Raw genomic sequence first — 24,518 nt, forward strand, 5'->3', positions numbered from 1 at the left:
AAAACAGCCTACTGATATTTGAAATTATATATATAAAAAAGAAAAGATACTTTAAAAGTGTGAAACAGAGCAAAACAGTCAATATTGTGTCTAAAACATGTTTTAACATTAAATTATTGTTTAACTGCTGTATAAAATCAATATCATTTGTAATCATGCCTTTTGGTGAAAAAAACGTCAGTCGTCGCGTGATACTGATTAATTATATGAAATAATATAAATATCTTGAATTTTGTGATCATTCTGAATGCATTTTAATAAACTGAATCATGCCGTGAAAGAACTCGCACTGGTCTAAACTACTACACTTCCTATTGCCTTAACTAAACTTTAGCTAACTTAACTTACATGATAACGTTAGCTCTTATGAGTCATGGATTTAAGCAGCAAAGCAAATTAACTATAATTGCCTTTTGGATAATTAGCTGTAAATTCAATGCACAGGTAGCTCAGTCTGTTGTTCATCACCACTCACCTCACAACTGGAGAGGAAGCGAGGGCTTGTCTGTCTGTCAGTGATGGGACTTTTGAAGCGAGGCATCGGAGCTTGTGGCGAGAATAAGTTTGCGGTGTCAGATGAACCCTCGATTTTTTTTGTGTGTCAGTTGTGGGACTTTTTAAGCGAGGCATCGGAGCTTGTGGCGAGAATAGGCAGTCTTGCCCTCACAAACATGGCGGACGCGTTGACGTATCGCAGCAACGGCTCAAAGCGACCAATGAGGCGTCTAGGTATTTATATGTCTATGGTGTTAACATAGAAATCACGTGACCAATATTAAAGTGCCAAGCGAAGCTTCACTTTCTGTCTAGTCACGTGCGCGATTCACTTTGCGTGTCAAAATGTTCGATCTTGTTTTACGAATACAAATTATTTCAGTAAAATTAAATATTTGTCACATGCAATTCATATGTTTACGTTATTCTTCTATTGCTGCATTATATTCGTACTGGTACTGTACAGTTTAATGGTAAATCAATTTATCAGAGACAGAAAGTCAACAAAAACACATTGGGCTTTCACAGGCTTTTGGTTGCTTGATTTTTTTACTAACCACCAGATGGCGCTGTTTTCAACACTCTCGAAGCTTTGAATTTTTTCCTGAAACAGTCTGTGATGTGCTACATTGTTTTTATACAGTCTGTGGTGCTACACTGCTGTGGTGCAGAGGCGAGAAATGCATCTACTGTCTCAACTTTTACCGACCTGACCTGATATTTAGATTTTTTTTCTTTCATTTGTTTGACAGGGAAAGCTGTGCGCAAACAGAAACACACACGCGCACATATATACATATATTTATTTATTAAAAAACACTCCCAGAAAAAAAGGCCACTTTCTCTGGAGGAAGAAAATGGGCAAGTGCTCAAGCCCCCTTTCATGTCTATGTGTGCACGTGCCTGAGCTCTGATACCACAATTCAGCTTCATAACACAGGGTTAAAAACTATAGTGTTAAGCCCTGTCCTCTGCCATTGGTTGGTAGTGTGTAGTATGAAAAGCTTATTTGAGTATAGATTATATCAAGTTAAATTTCAAACACAAGCGCTCAAAGTGCTGCAAGTGATTAAAACAGCTGAATTGGATGGTGGAAAATCAAGAATGAATTAACAAGATCATTTGGAGGAAACAAATACATTTAAGATTTAGTCTCAGTCTTCGTATATTATATATATATATATATTTACTAAATTGTTATATTTGCCCATTTGTATGTCCCTCATAAATCTGAATGTCTAAAAACTCCATTCTTCTGTTGGTTATATTATACATTTGGTCCCAACAGCAGAGTAAAGGTGTCTTAACACTACCTGATTTATGCTATTTTTTATAGTTTTAATTAAACTATGAAGAGCTGCTAGCAAGTCTGTGAGAAACTCTCTGCTTAGAGAACTACCAACAGCATAGATCAAAATCCATTTAGATACCTACTGAGATTACAAAAGGCTATTAAACAAATCTTCCATCATCCCACTGTCATGGCATGAACATTCAGTAACTAAGTCATAAAAAAAAAATAAAAAAAATCAGTTTATATCTAATGTTGGAAATCTAACGATGCATTTGAACATAATCCAATATATATATAAAAGTATAAGTTAAATATGAATCTCTTCCAAAAAAAAAAAAAAGATTCTAATATGATCATCATTTGGGTCAGTACAGAATTCAATAAACAAATGAATCTGTAGTCATTAGTAAAGAAGAAAAGTACATCTACCCATAAACCTTAAATAACCCAAAGACTGAATAAATAAACACTATAACAAATATTCTGGCAAAAGCCATATTCAACATGAATGAAAGAGTTTTAATATAAGACAATACATAAAATTACGATTATACTGCCAAGTCCTGTGCCGAGTGGATCATTAACAAGAAAAAAAGGGTGGGGGGGGGGGGGTCAACCACTTATTACAACCCAAAACTAGTTAAAACTATAATTTGGCCAGATTATTGAATTACTAACAAAAGGGGGATGCATTGTTGGCACGTGTGTTTAAATATTATTTAGTTTCATATTTTTATGGCAAAAGCAGATTTGAGTACATTCTGAGAAACTGGTGTGTATTTGTGAAATTGGTAATATTTTTCAATAAGGCTGTATACGTTAGCACTAGTTAACACAAATAACTGAACAATTTATAAACCCTTAGATAATGTTAGTTGCTACATATACTGTATAAGTAAACATTAGGAGTCATCACTAATTAGCATTACAAACCAAGAATGAACAAATGACCAAACATTAATAAATGATGTTAAAAATGTTCATGATTCCTCATACATTAACTAATGCTACAGTATAGAACCTTACTGTAAAATATTACCGTTAAATTCGATGTACACCTCTGATGGATAAACGTATCTGTGTTTATGCATGTTAACTGTAATTACAAAACAAGTGTGAGTTTGTAGTTTTTAGTGCATGTTGAACCAGTGTTCATATCAAACGGATCAAATCTGTTGTATTACTGTGTGTGTGTGTACGGTACGTGTTCGCAGGTTGTGCCTCCTGCATTAACCACTCAGACATAGGGAACGAAAGAAAATGGACAAGGGCTTTGAGATTCATTTCCTCCCTCCCTCCCAAAGTTTCCTGGTCCAGATATTTTATAAGGCCTCAAACTCATCAATCCTCTGTTTAGTGTTGCCCTGGCGAATCTGCCGGAGAGTTTTGTATTTGTCTCGGCCGGCGCGCATGTTCTCTGTGTGCAACAGGTCGTTCTGAGTCTTCTTGGTGTCATCACGAGCCTGGGACAACTCTGATGTCAGAGCCTGTAAAGAAGATAATGTCAGACGTTTAGTGATGCTTCTTTGATCCGTGAATGAAGAGAGCTGAATCCATGTGATTTTGTCTAATAGGACTTCAAACAAACACAGTCCTAACCCTATCCCAACCATTTAATGTGATTCTATGTTTGAACTGTTTTGGGATAATAGGGTTTGGACTGTTTGATATTTCAAGAACATGACCTACTTGGCAAAATCACATTAACAATTCCTAACCCTAATTATTAACTAACCCTACAAGCAGAGGGAAATTATAGGTTTATAAGTCAAGCCCCAGCCCCAGCCTGAGCCTAAATCCTAAACCTAATCCTATTTCCAAAATCTGTTTGGTTGATAAGAGTGTTGCCCAGGACCAACAAAGATTTGTTAGCAGTACCACAGTTAATTCTATGAGACAACCTGATGAACCAAAGTAGGACATGTTTCATGTGTATAGACATCCCTGGTGCTAGACAACTAAGTATTCATCTCAACCAAGAATAGCTCTAGTTCTATCCAACCCTAAACCTAACCCCAACGTTCCTCTTAAGAGAAAGGCAAATTGCTAGTAGATGTTGTTTTAGGGCAGGGTTTAAACATTCCTACTCGCAGAGAGCTATATTAGCCTCTTTCTGACATACAGTAGAAGCAGGATTGGACACACCTGGGTTGTATCTGAAATCGCCCCCATACCCTAAATAGGGCACTATTTGAGGCGACAGCCAATTGTAGTGGTGTCCGAAACCATAGTGGTTGTTATCAAGTGCACTCATTCAGTCCCACAATGCAAAACTCGTTAAAAACGAGTGTACAACAGGTGCACGCTCAACGGCTAGAGAATACCCACAATGCACTGTGAGAGTCACATACCAAATGAATTGACGTGTCGCGCCAGAAGATGGTGCCCACTCTGAATCATCAATCATTCATTCATTTTACAAAGCGCTCGTCCATAAATTCATTGTAAATTGATTATTAAATTGTTGAACTAGAGTTTATACATAACCGTAACCCACCTGGACCAGTTCATCAAGGTGTTCAGGATTACTTATATAACAGGCAGGTGTGTTGGAGCAAAATTGGAACTAAAGGTAGCTTTCCAGGGACAGGGTTGGCTACCACTGCCCTAAGCTCTAATATGGAGACTAGGCAAGTTCAACCAGTTGCTACTACAGTGTTATTCTTACCAGCAGCTGTTTCTGAACTCGTTCATTCTTCTCGGCCTCAGTGATTCGCTGTTCTTCATAGCGGTGGTCATTGATACCGCCTGTCTGCAGGTCTGCACTGTAGGTACTGTTGCTCTCGCCATCGTCATACTCATTCTCATCAGGTTCATATGCAGCTGGTGGTGGTGGAGGGAGAGGCGTCATCATCACCTTGTGAAGGTCCTCGCGGGTCTTTTCCAGGTCATCTTGGGCCTCTTGTGCCTGGAAGAACACAGTCCAACACCACAAAGATCAGACAACCAATCCAGTTATTGAAGAACTCAAGAATTCACCACAGCTATGGATAAACAGAGGGTAAATCATCAGGGGTTATCCCCTTTTCCAGTATGGGTTTATGTCTTACTCTGTGCTTCCATGTCATAGCGTCCTCCTCCTTGCGTTTTTTGGCTTCCTCAAGGAGTGCAATACGAGCAGTATGTTCTGCCAGCTCAGCAGCCTGAGAGAGATGAATGGGGAGGATTTTGAATGCGAAAAAACTTATGAAGGCAAAGTAATTTTTTAAGAGAAAGAGTGCTGGGCTCTCACCAGCTGTTCCTGACTCTTCAGCTGATCCTGGGCTTGACGGGCCAGTTCCTCCTTTGCGTACAGTGCTGCTTGCCTCTCTGCCTCCAATCTGGCGGCCTCCTCCTCTGCCAGCCTCCGTTCACGCTCCAGCTGCTGGGCCCTCTGCATCTGCTCCTGCAGGTCTGAAAACATGCATCCGGATTTAATTTAAAGAGTAACTATTAATACATCTTAGGAAAAAGTTTCGGTCCATGTAATTATTCTACTTTGAAGGGATAGTTCACCCAAAAATTCTAAATCTGTCATCATTTACTCACTCTCATCTCCTTCCAAATACTGTATGACCTTTTTTCCTTTAGAACAAATGAAAAATCCGTACAATGAAAGTGGATGGGAACCACGGGCTGTCAATCTCCAGAAAGGCCCAATGAAGCACCATAAAAGTACTTATGACCCTTTCACTTTTCCAAATTATGTGAAGCCATACAATGCCTTTGTGTGAAGAGCAGTTGATATTCACTGAACTCTATCTTGACAGCTGTGGACACCATTTCACTTTCATTGTATGTAAAAAGAGAAGCTTGGACTTTCTGCTTCATATAATTCCTTTTGTGCTCCATGGAAGAAACTCATATAGGCCCCAAAAGACTTAAGAATGAGCACACGATGACAGAATATCCTTTAAGCTGATTAAAAAGGCAGAAATTATGTAATATTGTGACAGAGCTCATAAGCAGACATTCAGAAAGCTTTGTTGGACTGTGTATAGTCAGAGATTGCTATGAATGGCCACAAGATTCAGTAACATTACTCAATCCAGAATAACAACACACATATTATTGTTTCCATGACAAAAAACAAAGAATAAATATATTTTTTTTAGAAATTTCTGAATGAAAACATCCTTGTCTAATAATGTAGTCATATACTGAATATCAGAAAGGAAAGCTCTGTGACAAACACAAAAGAAACATGGCATGTGACCAGCAGAAACAGAGTAACAGGTGCAGTCTGACACCATCTTATGTTTGTATTGCCAGTCAAATGTTATTGTCAGCTGGAGCACAGTCATGATAAAAGTATAATTATATTATTTAATGACATATTAATTTTTTCCGTTTTTGACACTATTTTCCTATTTAATACTGTAAAGTGTTTTGACACAATCTGTATTGTTGAAAGCACTATATAAATAAAGGTGACTTGACTATAATATCTCTGCTTTACAGAGTAACAATCTAAAAGGTTACATAAACTGAAAAGACCAAAGTGACTGTATTTGCCTTGACATCTCCAATGAGTCACATTTTCCATACGGACTTACAGCACAACAATAAGCAAAACAATAGTCAGAATAATTGTTAGATTTTAAAACTATAATCCATACTGTGTTTTTTAATTTCTGAATTAAAACCACAAACATGACAAAGCTTGACATTTTCCTCACATTCTAAATAATTCATGTTGGCTGTTTTATCTGCTTATGTGAATGCATGAAAAAATGAAATGAAAATATTTTTAATCAAATCAAAATAAAATTGTGGCTTATGATATTTTTCCAATTAAAAACAAACACGCTAGACCCTGACGTCTTACCTTTTTCTGCTTTTTTGGTCTTCTCTTCAAACTGGTAGAGTCGCATCATCAGCTCCTGTTTCTCCTTCTCCATCTGCTCTTTCTCTTTCTCTATGGCCTCTCGTCTCTTCTTCTCACTCTCCAGCTGAGCTCTGTAGATAAGAAACAACAAAAGAGATGCACAGTGACGTTTGACATCGCTCTATACCCACACCAAAAGTCATCTCTCGTTCTGACCTGCCAAGGGAGATTATGTTAAAGTGGTCATATATTACAAAACTCAGTTTTCCCTGCTCATAGTCTGATGTTAATTATTCAAAGCTCCTTGACCAGCTGCACAAACAGCTTCTTCAGAGATCTTTAAGGTTTCATGATGTCACAAACATAAGTAGTTTGACATACGACCACTCACTCGGCCCCACCCTGATTGGCAGCAATGTGAACTTTGATCAGCCAATCACAACACAAAAAACTGTTTAAATGCCAGCATCAAGTATTTTGCAGCATCAAAGCAACTGGAGTCGAATAAAGGCAAAACAAAACGAAACACAAAACACAACAAAAAACAAAACCACACAAAACAAAACTCAACAAAAAAACAAAAAATACAACAAAACACAACATTCAACAAAACAACATACAAAACAACAACAACAAAAAAAACCGAAATACAACAAAACCACAGAACACAACAAATTAAAAAAAAAAAAAAAAAAAAAACACAACGAAAAACAAAATTCAATTCATATCAGGCTTTGGCAAGCCAAAGTTTCTAGTTCAGAAATAGGATGCTACACAAGTGTAGAATATGGTCTCTTTTATAAACTGCAGCATCTGCTGATGAGACAAAATCAGTCCTCACGTCACCATGGTGATTCATTCTCACCTCTCCATCTGTTTGTTTTGTTTCTCCTCTCGAGCCTGTGCTTTCATCTGCTGCACCTCGATGGTGTCCGGCTTCCTGCGGCGCATGTAAAGCTCATGGTTCCCCATGCACAGCTGTAGGATACGTTTATTAATGCGCAACCGCGGGGAGTAGAACACAAAATCCTGCAGAGTTGAGAAGGAAGAGACAAGATATGTAGATGCAGGGGTTATAACCATTCAATTTATTGAGCTTTGATCAGACTGATAACTCTGTGTATTTATATAAAAATTCCTGTGATAATGTAAGTGTAAAACCTATAGACAGCTGTTGTTCTGAGCAGCCCTAGACAGACCGGCTCTGACGCTCACAGATAATGCTCTATGAAGGCCAGCCTGTCGGAGGACACTGACTGCTGCTGTTTATCAGCCACAACAGACCTGCTAAAACTAATGACTCTTGACTGTGAACCTACAGGCGTTACAGTGATTTAATGTTTGTGTGTCAAAACACAGCTGAAGCCATCGCTAGAAAGCATCTCACCATCTTTTCAAGTGTTTGTGAGTGTCACATTGCGGTGTTATTTCAGTATCATTTATACACTCTAATAGTATTTATAATAGTGAACTGCACTGAATATCCTTCATCTAATTGTTGTTCCCATTCAAAAATGGCCGGCCTTTTAAAATCATCTCCAAATCTTGGATTCAATCTTTTTGTCAATTTGTTTATTTTCGATTAGCACAAGTTTACAGTTTTTTTTTTTTTAGTTAAGCAACATTTCTTATTAAGCGACATTTCTAATTCTAATTAAGTTTTTTTTTTTTTTTTTTTTATAGTTATATTTTATTTTAGCTTTATTTCAATTAACAATAATAATTTAATAATCTAGTTTCAATTAACAATAACAACACTATCACATTTGGATGCAGTGCGAGACCACCAATTAAGATACTACTACTTCTATTATAAATAATAATAATAATAATTATTATTATTATTATAAATTATCACCATAACAGAACCTTTTAGATAAGCTGAATAAATAAAACAAGTATTTGGTATGAGACCCTTTTTGTGTAAAACATTTTGTACAAAGTTTGTGAGCTCAATGTCTCAAATTTACAAATGTAAATTTACCTACAAATGCAAATAATGAAATGTTTTTCATCATAACACCTCTTTAACATTTTGTTTTAATCCTAAAGCTTTGTTTAAATTGGATTTTGTATCCCAAATGAAATCCTAGATGTTCAAACACTGGTGTGACATAAAATGTTTGTATATTAGAGTGGAACAAAACAAGTTTTTCAGTTTCAGGTGTGACTGTGAGGTATGAGGGCGGCTTGTGTTTCACTTACTGGAGATTTTTTATCTATAGGCTTGATGACAAACTTCTTATCGTTGAAGGAAATGTTTCTTATTTCACTCCAGGGGAATCCAATTTTCGGCGTGAGTCTGTCAAGACAATGGTGAAATCATGAGAGATGTTCTGCATTCATTCCCGAACATACAGTCATGCAAAACAAACATTGCAGGGTGGATAAAACCTGAAATCCCCATTGAAAGACACGGACGACAACAATCAGATCTCTGGTTGCTGAATGAGCAAAAATCTAAATATTAGCACGGAGATGAGATCGTAATGCAGTGAGAATGTTGTAGCACAGGCATGGCGGTCCAACGCTGAGATACTCAAGGAATGTAAAGACAAGGTCAAGCCTGTGATTAACGTGAGCAGATGACATCATCGCAGTAAAGAGTGTGCCATGTGATCTCTTTGTGAAGCTCATGAGAGTGTCGTTACAACTACGCCTTCTAACGTGAATGTCACGTTATTTTTATTAAATACTATTAATAATAATAATAATGGTAGCCATATTTAACAGTAACACTTTACAATAAGGCCACGTTAGATTAAATTAGTTATTGCATTTGTTACGATATTTATTCATCTTTGTAAACATTCATTAACCGTTCATTGTTAGTTAATGTTAACTCATTTGCATTAAATAATGTCAGCAGATACAGCTTGAACAATTTTAATAATGTATTAGTAAATTTTGAAATTGCCATTAACAAAGATTAAATGCTTTAGAAGTATTTTTCAATGTTAGTTCATGTTAACTAATGTGATCTGATGTGACTTTATTGTAAATTTATACCATTTTAACAACTGAAGCAAATATGATAGTTTAATGTACTACTACTACTATTGAGAATAATTGAAAATCCTTTTCCACTGAGATTCCATGTTTGAATGTGCAACAATGGTATTTTGGAGGATTTATGGTACATTTTCAGGGTAGGGCAGTGTAGAAAGAGAAGAGGGAATGGAATACAACAACTCTTGACTGTTCAATATCATAGCATACATTTTATATAATTTATAGTATCTTTAAAAGGCCATAGTTTTTGTCCTCATAGTGCTTCGTTTGTACAATTGGTCTATAAAATGTCTCTTGCTTGGCTTCGATTGGCTCTAGTGGGAACAGAGTTCCAAATAGGTTTATTTTAAGGTGTCCTTGTTATACTAATTAACAAGTACTTACTATATGGTTAGGTCTGGTAAATGGTTAGTTGCTTGTAATTATGCATACTTTATGTTATAACTATAGTAAGTACATGTAATATGTGCAACAAGGACACTGTAAAATGAAGTGTTATATAATAATAATAATAATAACAACTTTATTTTAACTATAATAACTTTACTGCATTTTGGCATCAACTATTACATTTTCCCTCATTTCTCATCGTAGCGTTCAGTGTTAAACTATGACTACTTGCTTTTGGAGACTGACGTTGTCAGTTCAGGTCGGTTCATCTGAAACAAACATGAAGGATATGGGCCACTCAGCAGATACCTTGAAGCTAAAAGAGCACAGCTAACACAACAGCTCAAGAAAAGATCCAATGAATGTGAACTATTTCACTGGCTGTTGTGCAACATGGTTTTCTTATCTTTACATGTGTGTACTTGCGAAGCCTTCTCTCAGTCACATACACAATCCTTGCCCAACGTTTTCAAGGACTGCACAGCTTGAAAAACCAGTCTTTGTTGCTATGGTAAAATTGAGGACATTGTGGGGAAAAAGCCATTAGTCGGCACTGCACTTACACACACACACACACACACACACACACACACACACACACACACACACACACACACACACACACACACACACACACACACACACACACACACACACAGAGAGATCTCTGTAGTTGGATAGAAGAGCACTGTGTTCTAAGAACAATGTCCTCTAGTCAAGCTACATCACAACATAAAAAAAAAAAAATTCTCAAAACACATTCCTTAATATCTTAAATTTCACAGATTGGTGTAAATTAAGAGATGATGGATGTTCAGGCCAAAGGTATTACCAAGAATCATGCTATACCACAAAATTACCATGGTATTATGGTAACCATACAGTACATGTAATATATATCTACAGTATTACCATCTAATACTATTATTTTACCATGGTATTACCACAATGCAAAGGAAGATAATTTAAATCGTTTTTAAAAGAAGAGAAAAACACGCTGAAGACACAGTGAAGCCGAAATAGCAGTTCCGATGTGAATCATGTGAATGAATGTAGGGAAAGGCTGAACTCACTTGTCTTCTTTCTCATAGATATTTAGGCCCAGGGCATCCACACCCAGCCACAGCTGTGTTCCCTTCTTGTTCTTGATGTCAAAATAGTTCACCCCATACATTTCCAGATCTTGAGCAATTTTCAGGTACTCGAGCATTGCATCCTCTCTAAGAACAGAGAATAAAACAGAATCATCACTTTTAGTTTGTAAGAGGCTGGTGGATTATGTGACCAAAATCTTTTAGCATAGTATATGTTATTTTATCTTAATACACGGCTCTGTAGAATACTTGATTCTGATTGGTTAGTCGCGACATTCCGAGGTCTGTTATTCCTCGATAACAGCTGGTAAAAGCTAATAACACAGACTCATCTGGGTAACTGAAGTCGGTATATCGTCGAACCACCAAGGCCTATAGGCTGACATATCAAGCAAGTCAATTATTAGGCATCAGTCAATAAATGTGCTTGACTGACCAATTGACTGAAGTGTTAGTTTCTCATTTCAATATCTACAGACATTTTAAAACCTACATTTAGCATTGAGGCCCATTCACACCAAGAACGATAGCTGTAAAGATACGGTTACTATAACAATAGCTTTTGAGAAGATGTCAACCTACTTAAGCATTCCACGATGTTCCTCATGCCACACCTGGATCCTCTCCTCCCATTGGTCCCGTGACAGCTTGTGCTGGTCTAGAACCCTACAATCAAACAACAGGAGGGACAAAGACTCATTTTCAATGTTTCTAAACCTTTATCCGTTATCAAGAACCAAGTGCTGATGAGTAATGATGGCAGAATTCAAATCCTGTACTTCCAGGAAGACATGCCCCAGTTAAGCCAGTCCTGTGTTGTCTCACCGTTGAGGCAGGAGGCGATCTGAGGTCAGGTATCCAGGTCTGTGCACTTCCTTGCTGAAATCACCAAATTTGGCCTGCACTGAATAGGAGGCCAGAAGCACTGCAGTCTCTGGAGGACAGTAGATTTCATCACTCAGAATGCCGTCTTTTACTTGCATGAAGAACAGCTTTTGCGTGATATCCTGGATCAACTCATCCGTTACATCTTCTGGGAAGAATTTGGCACGGAACTTAAACTGAAGAGGGTTCTCCTTCTTCACATCCTGAGCGGAGACCTGCAAAAAAGTGTGAAGATTTCATTCTGAGCTTTTGCTGAGTACTCATGAATGGATTAGTACTAGAAATACATTTCAGTACAAGTTAGTTTTGGTCCTTTAATCTGATTGGCTAAGCAGAATGAGGGCTAGTGTGAAATGGAAATGGAGTAGAGGTTGGAAAAGTTAAAAAAAAAAAAATTGTTAAAATAAAAATTTAATAAGGAGCTCTAGGTTTGCCGCCAATTTGTTTTAATTAAAAATCAATTTGACTGTAATAATAAATAGAAATATATTTAAAAAATTAAGCTTTGTAATATTTCACTTTAAAATACAATAAACATTTTAATTTAATAAAATAAAACTCTAGAGTTAAAATTCTAATATTTATGTGTTTCTTAGTTCATTTTCAAACGTTAAACCAGCCAGTCTTTACTTTGGAGCAAAACTGCAGAGAGTCCTTAAAGCTTCTCTTTTGTTGACGATGGCTGGTTCATAAGAGCTTCTTATTCCAATTTTGGGAAGGCGACTGATCCATGTTGCGTTCTTCCAAGAAGAGTTCGCACCAAGCCGCATTTACTGTGAGCTGAGCCACTATAAGCCACTGAAAACATCAGATCATGATCTGCTCATGTGTAAATGAAGTTCACTCTGAAACATGCAGCACATATATTAACACAATAGCTCTTGCAGTTTGATAATTGCACTAAGCTATATTGCAATTCCCAAATATTTCAATTAATTGTGCAGCCTCGAATGGAGTACAGTTTTTTTTCTTCTTCTTCTTAAGTAACTGCACATTCAGCCATCAACACCAAACAAAGCGATTTTATTAAATGTGGGTGATTCAGGGTTAAACGTGCTCTCTCACGTCTCTTCATTTAGAGCGTTTACGAGTGGAATGAAACCAAACAAGTTTATTCTCCTGAAAATCCCCCTTTTTCTTTAACTGCTCCTGATTTATGGTTGGAATACTTCAATCACATATCAATTTATTACGCACAATTCAAGTTCTATATCCACAACTGTTTGTAGTACTGGTCTAAGGATTCTCACTACATGCATTGGTGAGTATATATTTTGGTAGTCATTAACAAAAAAGTGACACAAACATCTTGTATTCAGTAAGTCTGGCTAAGTTTGGGTTCTATTTAGGGTTTTCTGTGTTTTCTGTGTAGATTTAGTTCCATGTGTATGTAATTGTGTCCTCTTCATATTGTAAACAATATCAATTAGTAATTCAAATTAGCCTATTTCTAATTAAAAAATAATAATAAAAATCAACAGACTAAATCATTTGAGGGAAAAAAAAAAAGTAAAAATTTCACAAAAAGTAAGTCATTTCCATGTATGAGGAAATCGACTTTCCTCTGAAGTATACTGTATCAGCTGTACAAAGACAACAACGAGGAAACACATAATTCAAATGTTCAACCTACTGACTGTGAGTCTGACAGGTGAAGGGCATGTATGAGTAATGTATGCTTGATAATCTATATGTCATCAAAAATATCAAATACTTATTCAGATACGTTTATGAAGACAGAGTACTTCCTTAAAGTACTGGACTGTAATTAGGATAGACACTATTAAATTTGTGTGCATGAAAAGAAAACCCTGACTAAGGACTGTTTAACACTCATTCTCTAGAGAAAATCAGAATATTGTGATTTTGCTAAATGCACAATTACCTTTTTATCAAGTTTCAGCCATGTATAGTACCCTTTGCTGTCCATACACTGTAGTCCGAAGTACCATATTTCACGTAACCCGATGGTCTTCACCACCTGTCAGGAACAAAAAAATGACACCTTTTAGTACACAATAGACAGATGAATGAATTATTAAGCTGTTGCTGACTGCTTTACGACTGATACTTATTGCTTTGAAATACAACTGAGCACAGGGTTACATTTCCATGAAAACTGAATAAAGGCCATATTTAAAGAATATACCACAGTAACTGAATATATATATATATATATATATTGGCCTTCTTCCCATCACCAAGTACTGTAGGTCATTAGCTCATTCACATTTATTAGCTTTTGCAGGGGTGGAGGGTGATGAGCACCAGAGGCCCTGAAGGGAAAACTTTAGATTTCAATGAGTCTACATGCACATACACAATTTCCCACATGCTTTGTGCACGATGGTATTTATTACAGTTTTGGCAAATGTTGCAGCTCTCATGCAGTGGCCATCACCTGCTGCTCCAACTGGAGTTTAGTTCGACATCCCAAAAGCATGCAAAATTATTAAATATTTACACCAGTTACATTTTTTTTCTTTCAATTCTTTTATGCTCTTATGAGATACAAAATAGTGAAATATTATTATAATCTAAAATAACTTGTCTATTTTAATATTCATTAAAATGCCATTTATAATAAAGAAAATCACTGACCCCAAACTTCTGAATGGTAGTGTACATTTGAGACATGGCATACAACTAATCTGACACAAATTGAGGTACATTTTAACTTTAAAACCTTATAGAGATTAGGAGCTATTGTTAGAGCCACAACCCAATGGATAGCGAACATACTGAGCTATAGTGCTCCTGTTCTCTTTATGTGTTACTACGAAAACATCAAATAAAATATATACTCATTTAGTACTGATCTATTAAGTGTCACACATTCAGTATGCATAACCACCAAAAATGAATAAATAAATAACAGGATGTGTGTCAATTGTAGCTTTCTGAAACACAAAACTGAACTGCAGGAAATGTCAGGTGCAAATAAACTAAAAAGTTGATTTTTTCCAGATTTTTCATGTCTCAAATGCTCTCGGCCCTGTTTTTTTTTTCTTGTTCAGTTTTTTTTTCTCTTTCACAAACGCAGATACAGTTTTTCAAAATTTGACTGAAGCATGTGCACATACGCATGTCTATCTGACATGACAGACAACTAGTTTCCAAGTGTGATGCTTTTAGATTAGTTTTCCTGTTGGTTATAAAATGAGCTTGGCAGTCTAATAACCAACCGAAGTGTTTATATAAACAATCGTATTTAGCACTCCAAACAGGACTGACAACAGTATTTCTCAACTGTGTGAACATAAAATGAAGAACACTTCAGTTAGGGGAGAAATTATGACAGAAAATCTAAACAGAAACCAACTCATGAAAAATGTTTTACATATCTGTGTTTGACAAAAACAGTGTTTTTTTCTTTAAACAATCAGATCTTCTACTGCACTTTGATCGCTTTGTATGATCATTCACAGTCACACCATATCCCAGAAAAAAAAAAAAAAAAAAAAAATCCAAAGAAGCTGGTGACAAAGGCAAAACAAATGCTGTAAACCAGCTCAACAGGTTCTAAGCATCTCTAAGCTCACTGACAAAGCTATTTGAGAAAGTGGATTTAACCTAAGTAGAGTAATACCTAGAATTCATTTAAACTACTTATTATTTACATTTTTTTGCATTAAAAAAATACCAATGACCAGCTTTAACAATAGGTGTGCTTTAACCCAATAAGAAGAAATGCAAGAGTCAACCAGACCTGGGTCACGGCACCAGTTTCCAAAATTGAAGTTAGGTAACATCAGCTTTATTTAAATTAAACACCCTGTTAGGATACATTAAATAAGAGCAATACATAATGCTCTTGACTTGGAAAAGAATGAAATGCTGACGTTTTATTTATTTATTTATTTATTTTTTGCATGCGCCTGCCAGAATGGACAGCTGGACTGCCAGAAGCTTCAGTGAAAACCTCTCATCTATGCAGTGTGCCATCCAAAGTTCATGACTGGCTCTTTAAGAGCACTTACTCTGAAGTGGAGACCGCTTCAGCTGTGGGTTCTGGTCCGAATGGGAAAACTAGAGTGTGATCAGAGAGGGACAGCCCTTATTCACCGTTTCCACAGTTGCGGCAGTCAATAAGCACATCAGTGTAATGGTCAGTTGAGTCATGCATCAAGGGATATGCTGTTTTAAAGAAGAAAAACTCTTCCTGTGAGGTTTCCGCTGTGTCCTGGGCCTTCTATTTGCAGGGGATTATCCCATGTCACCAAGCCGGTAATTAAATTAGGTCATAGGCGCTACTAACAGACGGATGCCCAGTGAAGTCGGAGTTTGTTCTGTGACGTCCTTAACTGGTTGTTGCTATTATTAAAAATAAACATTATTTATATAAATTAATAGATTTATAAAATTATAAATCATTGAAAATACTTTATTTAAAAATTATTTAAAACTTAATGTTGCATATATTTTATATTCAAACCCAATAGATATTTAAATGTAAACATTTTTTCCTCCTGCTCTTTTTTGTGCTTAACCACTGTACTTTCTTTGCATTCCTGTTTTCGTTTGAGCAACTAGTATTTGACTAAGAAAACAAGTGTAAACCTCTCTTTTGAATTCTTGAATTACCTTATAACGTTTCTCTGAATAACTGTTTACAATGTTTTCCCTCTCTGCTTCGGCTGAGGGACATGGATTTGTTTAAGATCAAGGAATTGTGGGAAGACAACGAGAAGATGTGATTGAGGGATGAAAATGATTGATTGTGTACACAACCAGAACTTTTAAGAACGGAGTCAAATCAATTGCCTCTTTTTCATACATTTAACATTTTAATTTAGGCCAAATATCTGTTGTAAAAAAAAAATAATAATTTTGTTCAAAAAAACTATTAATGTCACAAAATGAATAGCTTGGTCAGTGAGTTTTACATTAATGTAATTAAAAGGCAATTGTGTTGGTCCAGATTCTAAACAAACAACGTGGGACACGTGACTGAGATATTGTCAGTGAAAATATTTCTCAGGCTAAAATCAGATAATTCATTGTCATCAGACAAGGATTTACTGGGACTTGTCTGAAAAAAAAAAAAAAAAAAAAAAAGAAAAGAAAAGAAAAAACAAGTGTAGGGAAATCCCTGGAACCCATTTAGGTAAAGCAAATGTGAATAGAATTTGCAAATAATCTGCATTTTTCTGCATGCATCTCATTACATATCAGAGTGGGGGCAAGCATCTCATCAACTGTAAAAAATTAAAATCAACAACAGACAATGCTTGCATATTAAAAAAAAAAAAAAAAAAAAGGAAACCTGGATCATTTCTGTACACTCAAGTTTTTCCCTAAGTCAAAGTTCCTGTAATTTAATCTCTTCAAGTTAAGGTTTATGTTCATATTTTAGGTCTGTTTTGTTTTTGGCAAAAAAAGAAAAATACTTAATAATAATAAATAAATTGACAATGTGCCATATTTTTTTATTTAATATTTTCAGTGCATTTACTTGCATGTAATATATATAATTTAAGGGGAAATGGCATTGACATTAAAAGTTTAAGATAATACTCTGAAAACTGTATGAAACCACTGGACACTGACTCTAACCAATGCTTGTTAATCTATTTCTTGTCTAGAAGTTTAGTTGCAGACCTGGTCAAATAGCTGCTTGCCAGTTGTGCTGGGCTGAACGGCAAACTCCAGCTCTGCGTCCATCGTAGTGACGCGAACATTTACCTGAAGAGAGAAAAAAAAATAATACATTAGCAACCACTTGAACGGCAAACTCCAGCTCTGCGTCCATCGTAGTGACGCGAACAAAACCATGAGAAATTACATTAGCAACCAATGTTGTGTTGCGAAATAGCTCTGCGTAAAAAAACATTTACCTTCCTGAAGAGAGAAAAAAAAATGACATTTGTGTTGCAAAATATAAAAACAGTTGAGAAGGAAATGGTCATCTATTACAAGATTAGGGTTTCCATTTTATAGAAGCAATTTCAGAGGCAAAGGTAACTAAAAACATTCTGCAATGATGAGACGATCACAAGCATGCAAAAAAAAACAAAAAAACAACAGCAGGAGTAGCTTCACAGAACAATGTGCCTCAGCCACTATTTGTAAAGGGGAAATGCCAATCTATTCTACTGTTAATGTTTGACAGGACTAAGTCAACAAGAAAAAGGCTGAAACTGCTCTACAATCAAATTTGCACCATTTTATGGGACAACGGAGTCATTTTGAAGCAATTTCCCAAGAATCATGAATCAGAGGTGTTTTCTCACAATGAACAGACAACAGACTCACAAAATCAAGGAACAAGGAATCATTTGTGAGACTTTTGTGAAAAAATAAAAAACATACATCTATGCAGAAAGTATTAATTTGAATTCTCATCCAGGGAAAGAAGACAGCAGTCTAAGAGGAGTTTCCAACAGACAAGAATTACCATTGCTGAGATCGCAAAGCACAATCGTTAAGCACACATCTGATTCTGATCCATATTTTAAGATTACCATGAGAACCGTTAGCAATGATGGCGCCATGGCGGCTGAACAAAAATAAGTGGAGAGACTACTGGTGGAGAATCACAGACACACCATACTGGGTGTGTTGTCTGGAAAGAAAGAATAACTATTTCTAATTATGTAACTGCTTTAAAACAAATGGTCCACTATGAAATTTCAGAACTACGTAAACAGAAACTCACAAGTGTTCAGCCCAAAGCAATGCAGAATACACAGATTCCACCCTTTCCATCAATACAAAAACAAAGGAACAGTTCATATCAAAATGACTATTCTGTCATCATTTGCTCACACTCACATTGTTTTACACTGTATGACTTTCTTTCTTCCATGGAACACAAAAGGGGGCATTTTAAAGAATGTACTCGTCATTTTTTCCAAACAAATATAAAAGTCATACAGACTGCTTTTATTATCATTTAATGGTAATTGTGTGTCATTTTCTGAAGCTTCAAAGCACCGGTCCACATTTCTTCCATGGAATATAAAAGAAAAGAAGTCATATAGTGAACTTGGTGAATTAATATATATATATATATATATATTTAAATTAAAGAGTAATCGCTGTTATAATAATGCATATAATATAATAATATTTTTCTTGCAATGACAACTTTGTTTGAAATGACAGTTTCTGTGTGTAAAAACCAAAAACAAAACACCTTAAGCTATTTAACAGCAAATACCGTACATAAATATTGATATAATAATACCACATGCCTGACAATGCCAACACAGTGGGTCATTTCCCAAAACTTCCACAGACAGTGGAAAAACAAACTCCCAACCGACAGCTAAATCCACTGCTCTAGCATGGTATTACTCTGGTATTTCTATTGTATGGAAGCACTACTTCTGTTCTTACTTTGATTGATTGCTTTTTTTGGTATCATTCTCAAGTTGCTTTGGATTAAAGCATGTGTTAAATGAAGAAATGTATACTTTAAATATCAAGCCGGAATTATCAAACATCATAACTTTTTTGCTCGCTCAGTCCTACTCAACATAACAGTTTATAGAGAATGAATTTGAGAAGTTTTAGTGAATAATCAATTCCACAAGCTTCAGTATCTGGAAAGAACTTCCTGTAACAAGCTTAAAGAGGACTGCTGGAGCTTTTCCTGAACACAGCACTGTAATAGTAAGCACACAAACACAGAGAAATTCACGCTTGGTGTTGGTTAATAAATAAATATACAATTAAAAATAATTAACACTAATAAATAATAATAATCTTGCTGTAGATAAGGAGTCATAGGCCTGCTGTGGTGGTGAAGAGTTTAAAGACTGGCATCTGACTCGCCAAAGAGGGGGAGATGGCGGGGTATCCATTTAACCGACAAAACAAAGGGTCTCTTTCAGAAACATCCTCTCAAAGGTCCACCTCCTGCATCAGGCTGCATTTTAATAGAGTCTCACCATTTCTCTGCATTGCTCTCAAAAAGGTTTTAGTTGACCGACAAACCTTTTTTGGGCTGCAATATACTGGCGAAATCGAGCACAGTCACCAAGCTCAGGTTCTGATTAGCGTCATCAGACTAAATAATCGACATTACAAGGCGGTTACAATTCTGACTGACTGCTACAAACTGTTCGCTTATGAAATAACATCACAGACACATGCATTTACTGTTGATCTGCAGACAACATATCAAGTCAGCTACTGACCAATCAATTACTCTCTGTGATATGCAGAAATCTAATTTGGAGATTTTTACATTTCTTAAATCATCAACTTTATTTTAAATTGATCCTGAATTACATAGTAGCTGGGCCAAAACAACAGCAAAGAAACCATCTAATTATTCAAAAACCTATACTTATCATCCGCAAATGTTGCAACCCAGGCTCACTGGAAAAAACATGCAACATTTCTGTAAAATGATATTACGTTGCTTCTTGCACATTTCACAACACTTTCCAAGTGAATTGTCCAGTGAGTGGTGATATAAGCGTGTATTGTGGAAAACTGATAAAAGTGAATCTGGCGATATTTATTACTTTGGTTGTTGAATGTATTGCAGCAGTTTGGAAATTAAATGTCTAGTGAGTGGTGCTAAACAGTTAATGCTCTATTGCGCAAAAATGAATCCTAAAATGCTAAACCTAACCAAAAGTGTTAACAAAAGCGAATGTGACAGAGAAATTTATTTGCTAATCAGGACTCATGTTTCACGAGACTCGTACCAGGTGAGGTAACAAGCAAGTTTACTACATAAAGCCATACATATGGAGCAGGTAATATGGCGTAAACACCAAAATGTATTAGTTTTCAAATCATGCACTATGACGAAAGTGTTCTAAGGTCATAATATAGGCAAGGAACTGTGAGATAATTAAACGTTATTTATTCAATTTGCCAGTGCAATCATAATTTGTGTGAAAAATGTGTTGCCATTTTCTTATGCCACTAGTGTTCATATCAGCTGGAAACTGCAGTGAATTGTATGTATTGCTGCGTTTTTTTGTTTTTTTTTTGCAAAACATAGGTAGAGGCACAAGGAGCCCATGTTGAAATGTTGCCTTGACGACATGTGCTATAAAAGTAGTGACAAAAAAATTATAACACTTCTGCCAAGGGTTGCATGTCTCGAGTTACATGAACTTATCTTCATGTTTAACTGCCTTTTGCCTAAAGTTCTGATTTGGATGGTACTGTTAGTCTTTCACTGAGCTGTTTGAGCTAAAGCCCGAGAACATGAGGATTGATTACAGCACAAAGAGCTTTTGTGCTGCATCACCAAAGGGCATAACAGACATTGTCTAGTTATCAATTATTCAGCAGAACAAACGATAACAAAGATTTATGAGGAAACACCCTCAACTGCTGAAAGTGCCCAATTTTAGACACACCTGAAACATGTTATGAAACCGAAGGGAAATATTAAAATAGAGAACAGAAACCCACAAAATATCTTTATAGGGGGTTCAGTGTAGAAACTTATATATATATATATAAAAAACATTACCTTACTTACAAATGATATAATTTTATCAGATAATTAGTACTTTATTGCTGGCCTATCTCATTTTAAAAGCATCTTAATGACTGACAAATCTTTAAAAATGACTCTTTTGAACTCAAATCCACCACTGACCATGGCACCAAAAACAAGCATCTCTATTCAGCATTTCAGCAGGCAGTGCTGAGGGCCAAGGATGAATGAGAACTCTAAGGAAAGCATCATGATGTCATTTCCTCTGTATGCTTCCTGACAACCGTTACCATCTTAAACAAACTGACAACATGCTTCAGGCTGCACTTGCTATCTTAAGAGTGTTTATAAGCAAACACATAACATTCAAAACAGAGTTTGTTTCAAACATTAAAAGTCAAACATTCTCACTACTAGCCTACTACAATTTTATTGAGGATAAACAAGCCTAAAGCAGGTGCAAACGAGACCTAAACCCTGTAAATATATATAACTATATATAGCATTGTATAACTATATATATATAACTATATATATATATAACTATATTATATATATATATATATATATATATATATATCTATATATATATATATATATATATATATATATATATATATATATATATATAAACGTTTTACAGACCAGAAATAGTCTAATCCAGAATATTTTAAAACACTGAAAAGAAGTTAAAACACACTAAACAATCATACTGAAGCTTCTATACATAATCCTGGTAAACACTTTAACAATAATAAAGTAAGACTCGGTAAATACTTACAGGTTTAGGCATTCTGAATCCTGTTGTAGAGCTCTTCTGTCAAAGAATATTGTGTATTTCCACGGAGCCTCAATCTGAAGCAGAAAGAGGAGAAACGCGTTTGAGCAGCGCTATGAGAATGACTCAAGAACAAGTCTGTCTGTCATTTAAACATAAAACCTGACGCACTCCATGTGAATCACGATTAAAAACTGGAACTCAAGATTGTGACAGCCTCACCCAAAAGAGGTAACACCGCCTTTCAATTTAAAGTCCCCACCCCATCCTACAAATATTTGCTCCAGTCTCGGTTTCCGACCGACCCTTGACAGGGAATGAAGTCAAATATTCAGTTAATGTAGCGGTAACTGAATCACGCGAGATACTCACATATATTCACATAAAATATAAAACTATCTATAAATAAAACTAATTGTGGATGTAGCCTTGGATATGAGACTACGCCGAAGAACATACGGTTTTGGACATTTGTGGTAGTTTAGACACGTTTGTATTGAAGTTTATGAAGGCAAATATGGAGTCAGACTATGTTAGGTCATCTTTAGGGATGGAACAACTTTAACACTCCCACTAACAAGTAATAGAAAGAAAGAAAGAAAGAAAGAAAGAAAGAAAGAAAGAAAGAAAGAAAGAAAGAAAGAAAGAAAGAAAGAAAGAAAGCATTTGTCGCATTTTCTGACCCCTGCCAAATCTCTAAATGATGATGTTTTATTTAAATTTTACTTTAAATAGACTAAATAAAACAAAACAGAAATAGCTAAACTGAATTAGGCTATATTTTAAATTGTATGTTTGGTTATACCTAAATATTAATTAACATACAGAAGAACGCGGTAAAATATTTAAGCTGTCATTTAAATAACATAATACGGCATGAATCTGATCTAACAACCAGTCAGTAACTAATTATTTTAATTTTATGATAGCCTATGCTACAGTATAACACAGCTTAGTTTTGGCACATTTTGAGTCGGGCGTGACAAAATTAATAGCATACAGTTCAATAAGTGTGTCATATTACTTTCGCGTGGTGTGTTTTGATGCATTAAAAAGATCCGGTTCATAAGAGTCATTTATTTGGGAATCATTTCACGGCTCGCGCTGTATTTATTGATTCACTAAAAAAAGAACCGACTGTAAGCCTATGTTTTTGATTCATTAAAAAAGAACCGGCTCATACGAATCATTCGCTTGGGAGCTGGATTACATTTGTCATGGCTGTAGGTTTGTTTTGGATTCATAAGAGTCATTCGTTCGGGATTCGAACTACAATGCCGCCGCGTTTAGCTGAAAATTGGCGTTGTGAAACACTGTTGGAGTATTTAACTGGGTTGATTCATTCGCTCCGTCTGAAGAATGTACATCTGACAACCGTTAACGGAACCAAACGATATTTTTACTGAATGGAACTGAAAACCGTTCTCAGCTCCCAAGCGTAGTCACTCAATATCTCTAAACATAAATTTGCATAGAGCTTTTATTGGCCACCTGGTAACGTTAGTCATACCTATAAAAATGGGAAGCTTGTCATTTTTTTCCCTTTTCGTGATTGTAAAACGCCCCATCTGTGTAGTAAGATACAGGCTATCCCACTGCGATAATCAGAGCAACACCTGTTTGTAGAGATTTCTCTTTGAACTGGGCGGCGTCGGTACAAAGAGAAACGCGTGAATGATAGACGCACTAACTGCGTTGTGGTCTTTGACCCAGGAGATAATCGATCGTTGTAAATCTTACCAGAGCTGGTGAATCAAATCAGTCCTGTTTCGGCCGAAGATTCCCCTCCCTCCGAGGAAATGTGTTCGGCGGTGGGAATATGGCTGACGCTGCGCTCACCTTTGTGCGCTCAGCTGAATAATGACAGCGGCTCTGTTTCCTGTTTCAGACACACTGCGGCGCGACGCCCACAAACGGCGGATACGATCAATAAGGCGCCCTGCTCATGTGGCTCAAAGCCTTTCATATTATGCAAGCTGACTGGTATGTTTACTTAAAAAAAAATTATTATAATAATAATGCAAAGACATAATAATGTACAGTATTTAAGTAAAATAGGTTCCTTGCAAATGACCGGACGTGCAACATTCAGAAATACTATGAAGGTGTGTAGCTATTAAAACAGTGTGGCAGTGTTCAAGTACGATATTGTGCTTTTGTTGTAGTAGGCCTAGTTGGTTATGAACTCAGGTCTCGCATTTGTAACAATGAATATAACATGCATAGGCTACTGTAAATATCTTTTGTGTCACTTTGATTGGTTGTAATATTTTCTTCGTTGCATTGAAGGCAGTACTTCCATGCAAACTTTAATTCCAACACTGTGTAGAACACAGAAAGAAAGAAAGAAA

General features: G+C 36.0%; 1 protein-coding gene across 1 annotated transcript; it reads right to left on the reverse strand.

Moving 5' to 3' along the window:
• Positions 1-1,284: 1,284 nt before the first annotated feature.
• Positions 1,285-24,046, reverse strand: LOC109064700 (ezrin-like). Its single transcript, XM_042777470.1, has 14 exons — positions 23,908-24,046; positions 22,171-22,244; positions 17,579-17,662; positions 13,863-13,958; positions 11,918-12,192; positions 11,675-11,758; positions 11,072-11,218; positions 8,802-8,898; positions 7,462-7,625; positions 6,597-6,727; positions 5,022-5,182; positions 4,840-4,932; positions 4,458-4,697; positions 1,285-3,276 (listed from the first exon to the last, which is right to left on the reverse strand). Exons 2-14 carry the CDS (start codon positions 22,180-22,182, stop codon positions 3,112-3,114), a joined length of 1,749 nt encoding a protein of 582 aa, XP_042633404.1. The 5' UTR covers positions 22,183-22,244; positions 23,908-24,046; the 3' UTR covers positions 1,285-3,111.
• Positions 24,047-24,518: the final 472 nt, after the last annotated feature.

Source organism: Cyprinus carpio, chromosome A20, assembly GCF_018340385.1.
Source record: "Cyprinus carpio isolate SPL01 chromosome A20, ASM1834038v1, whole genome shotgun sequence".
Taxonomy (NCBI): Eukaryota; Metazoa; Chordata; class Actinopteri; order Cypriniformes; family Cyprinidae; genus Cyprinus; species Cyprinus carpio.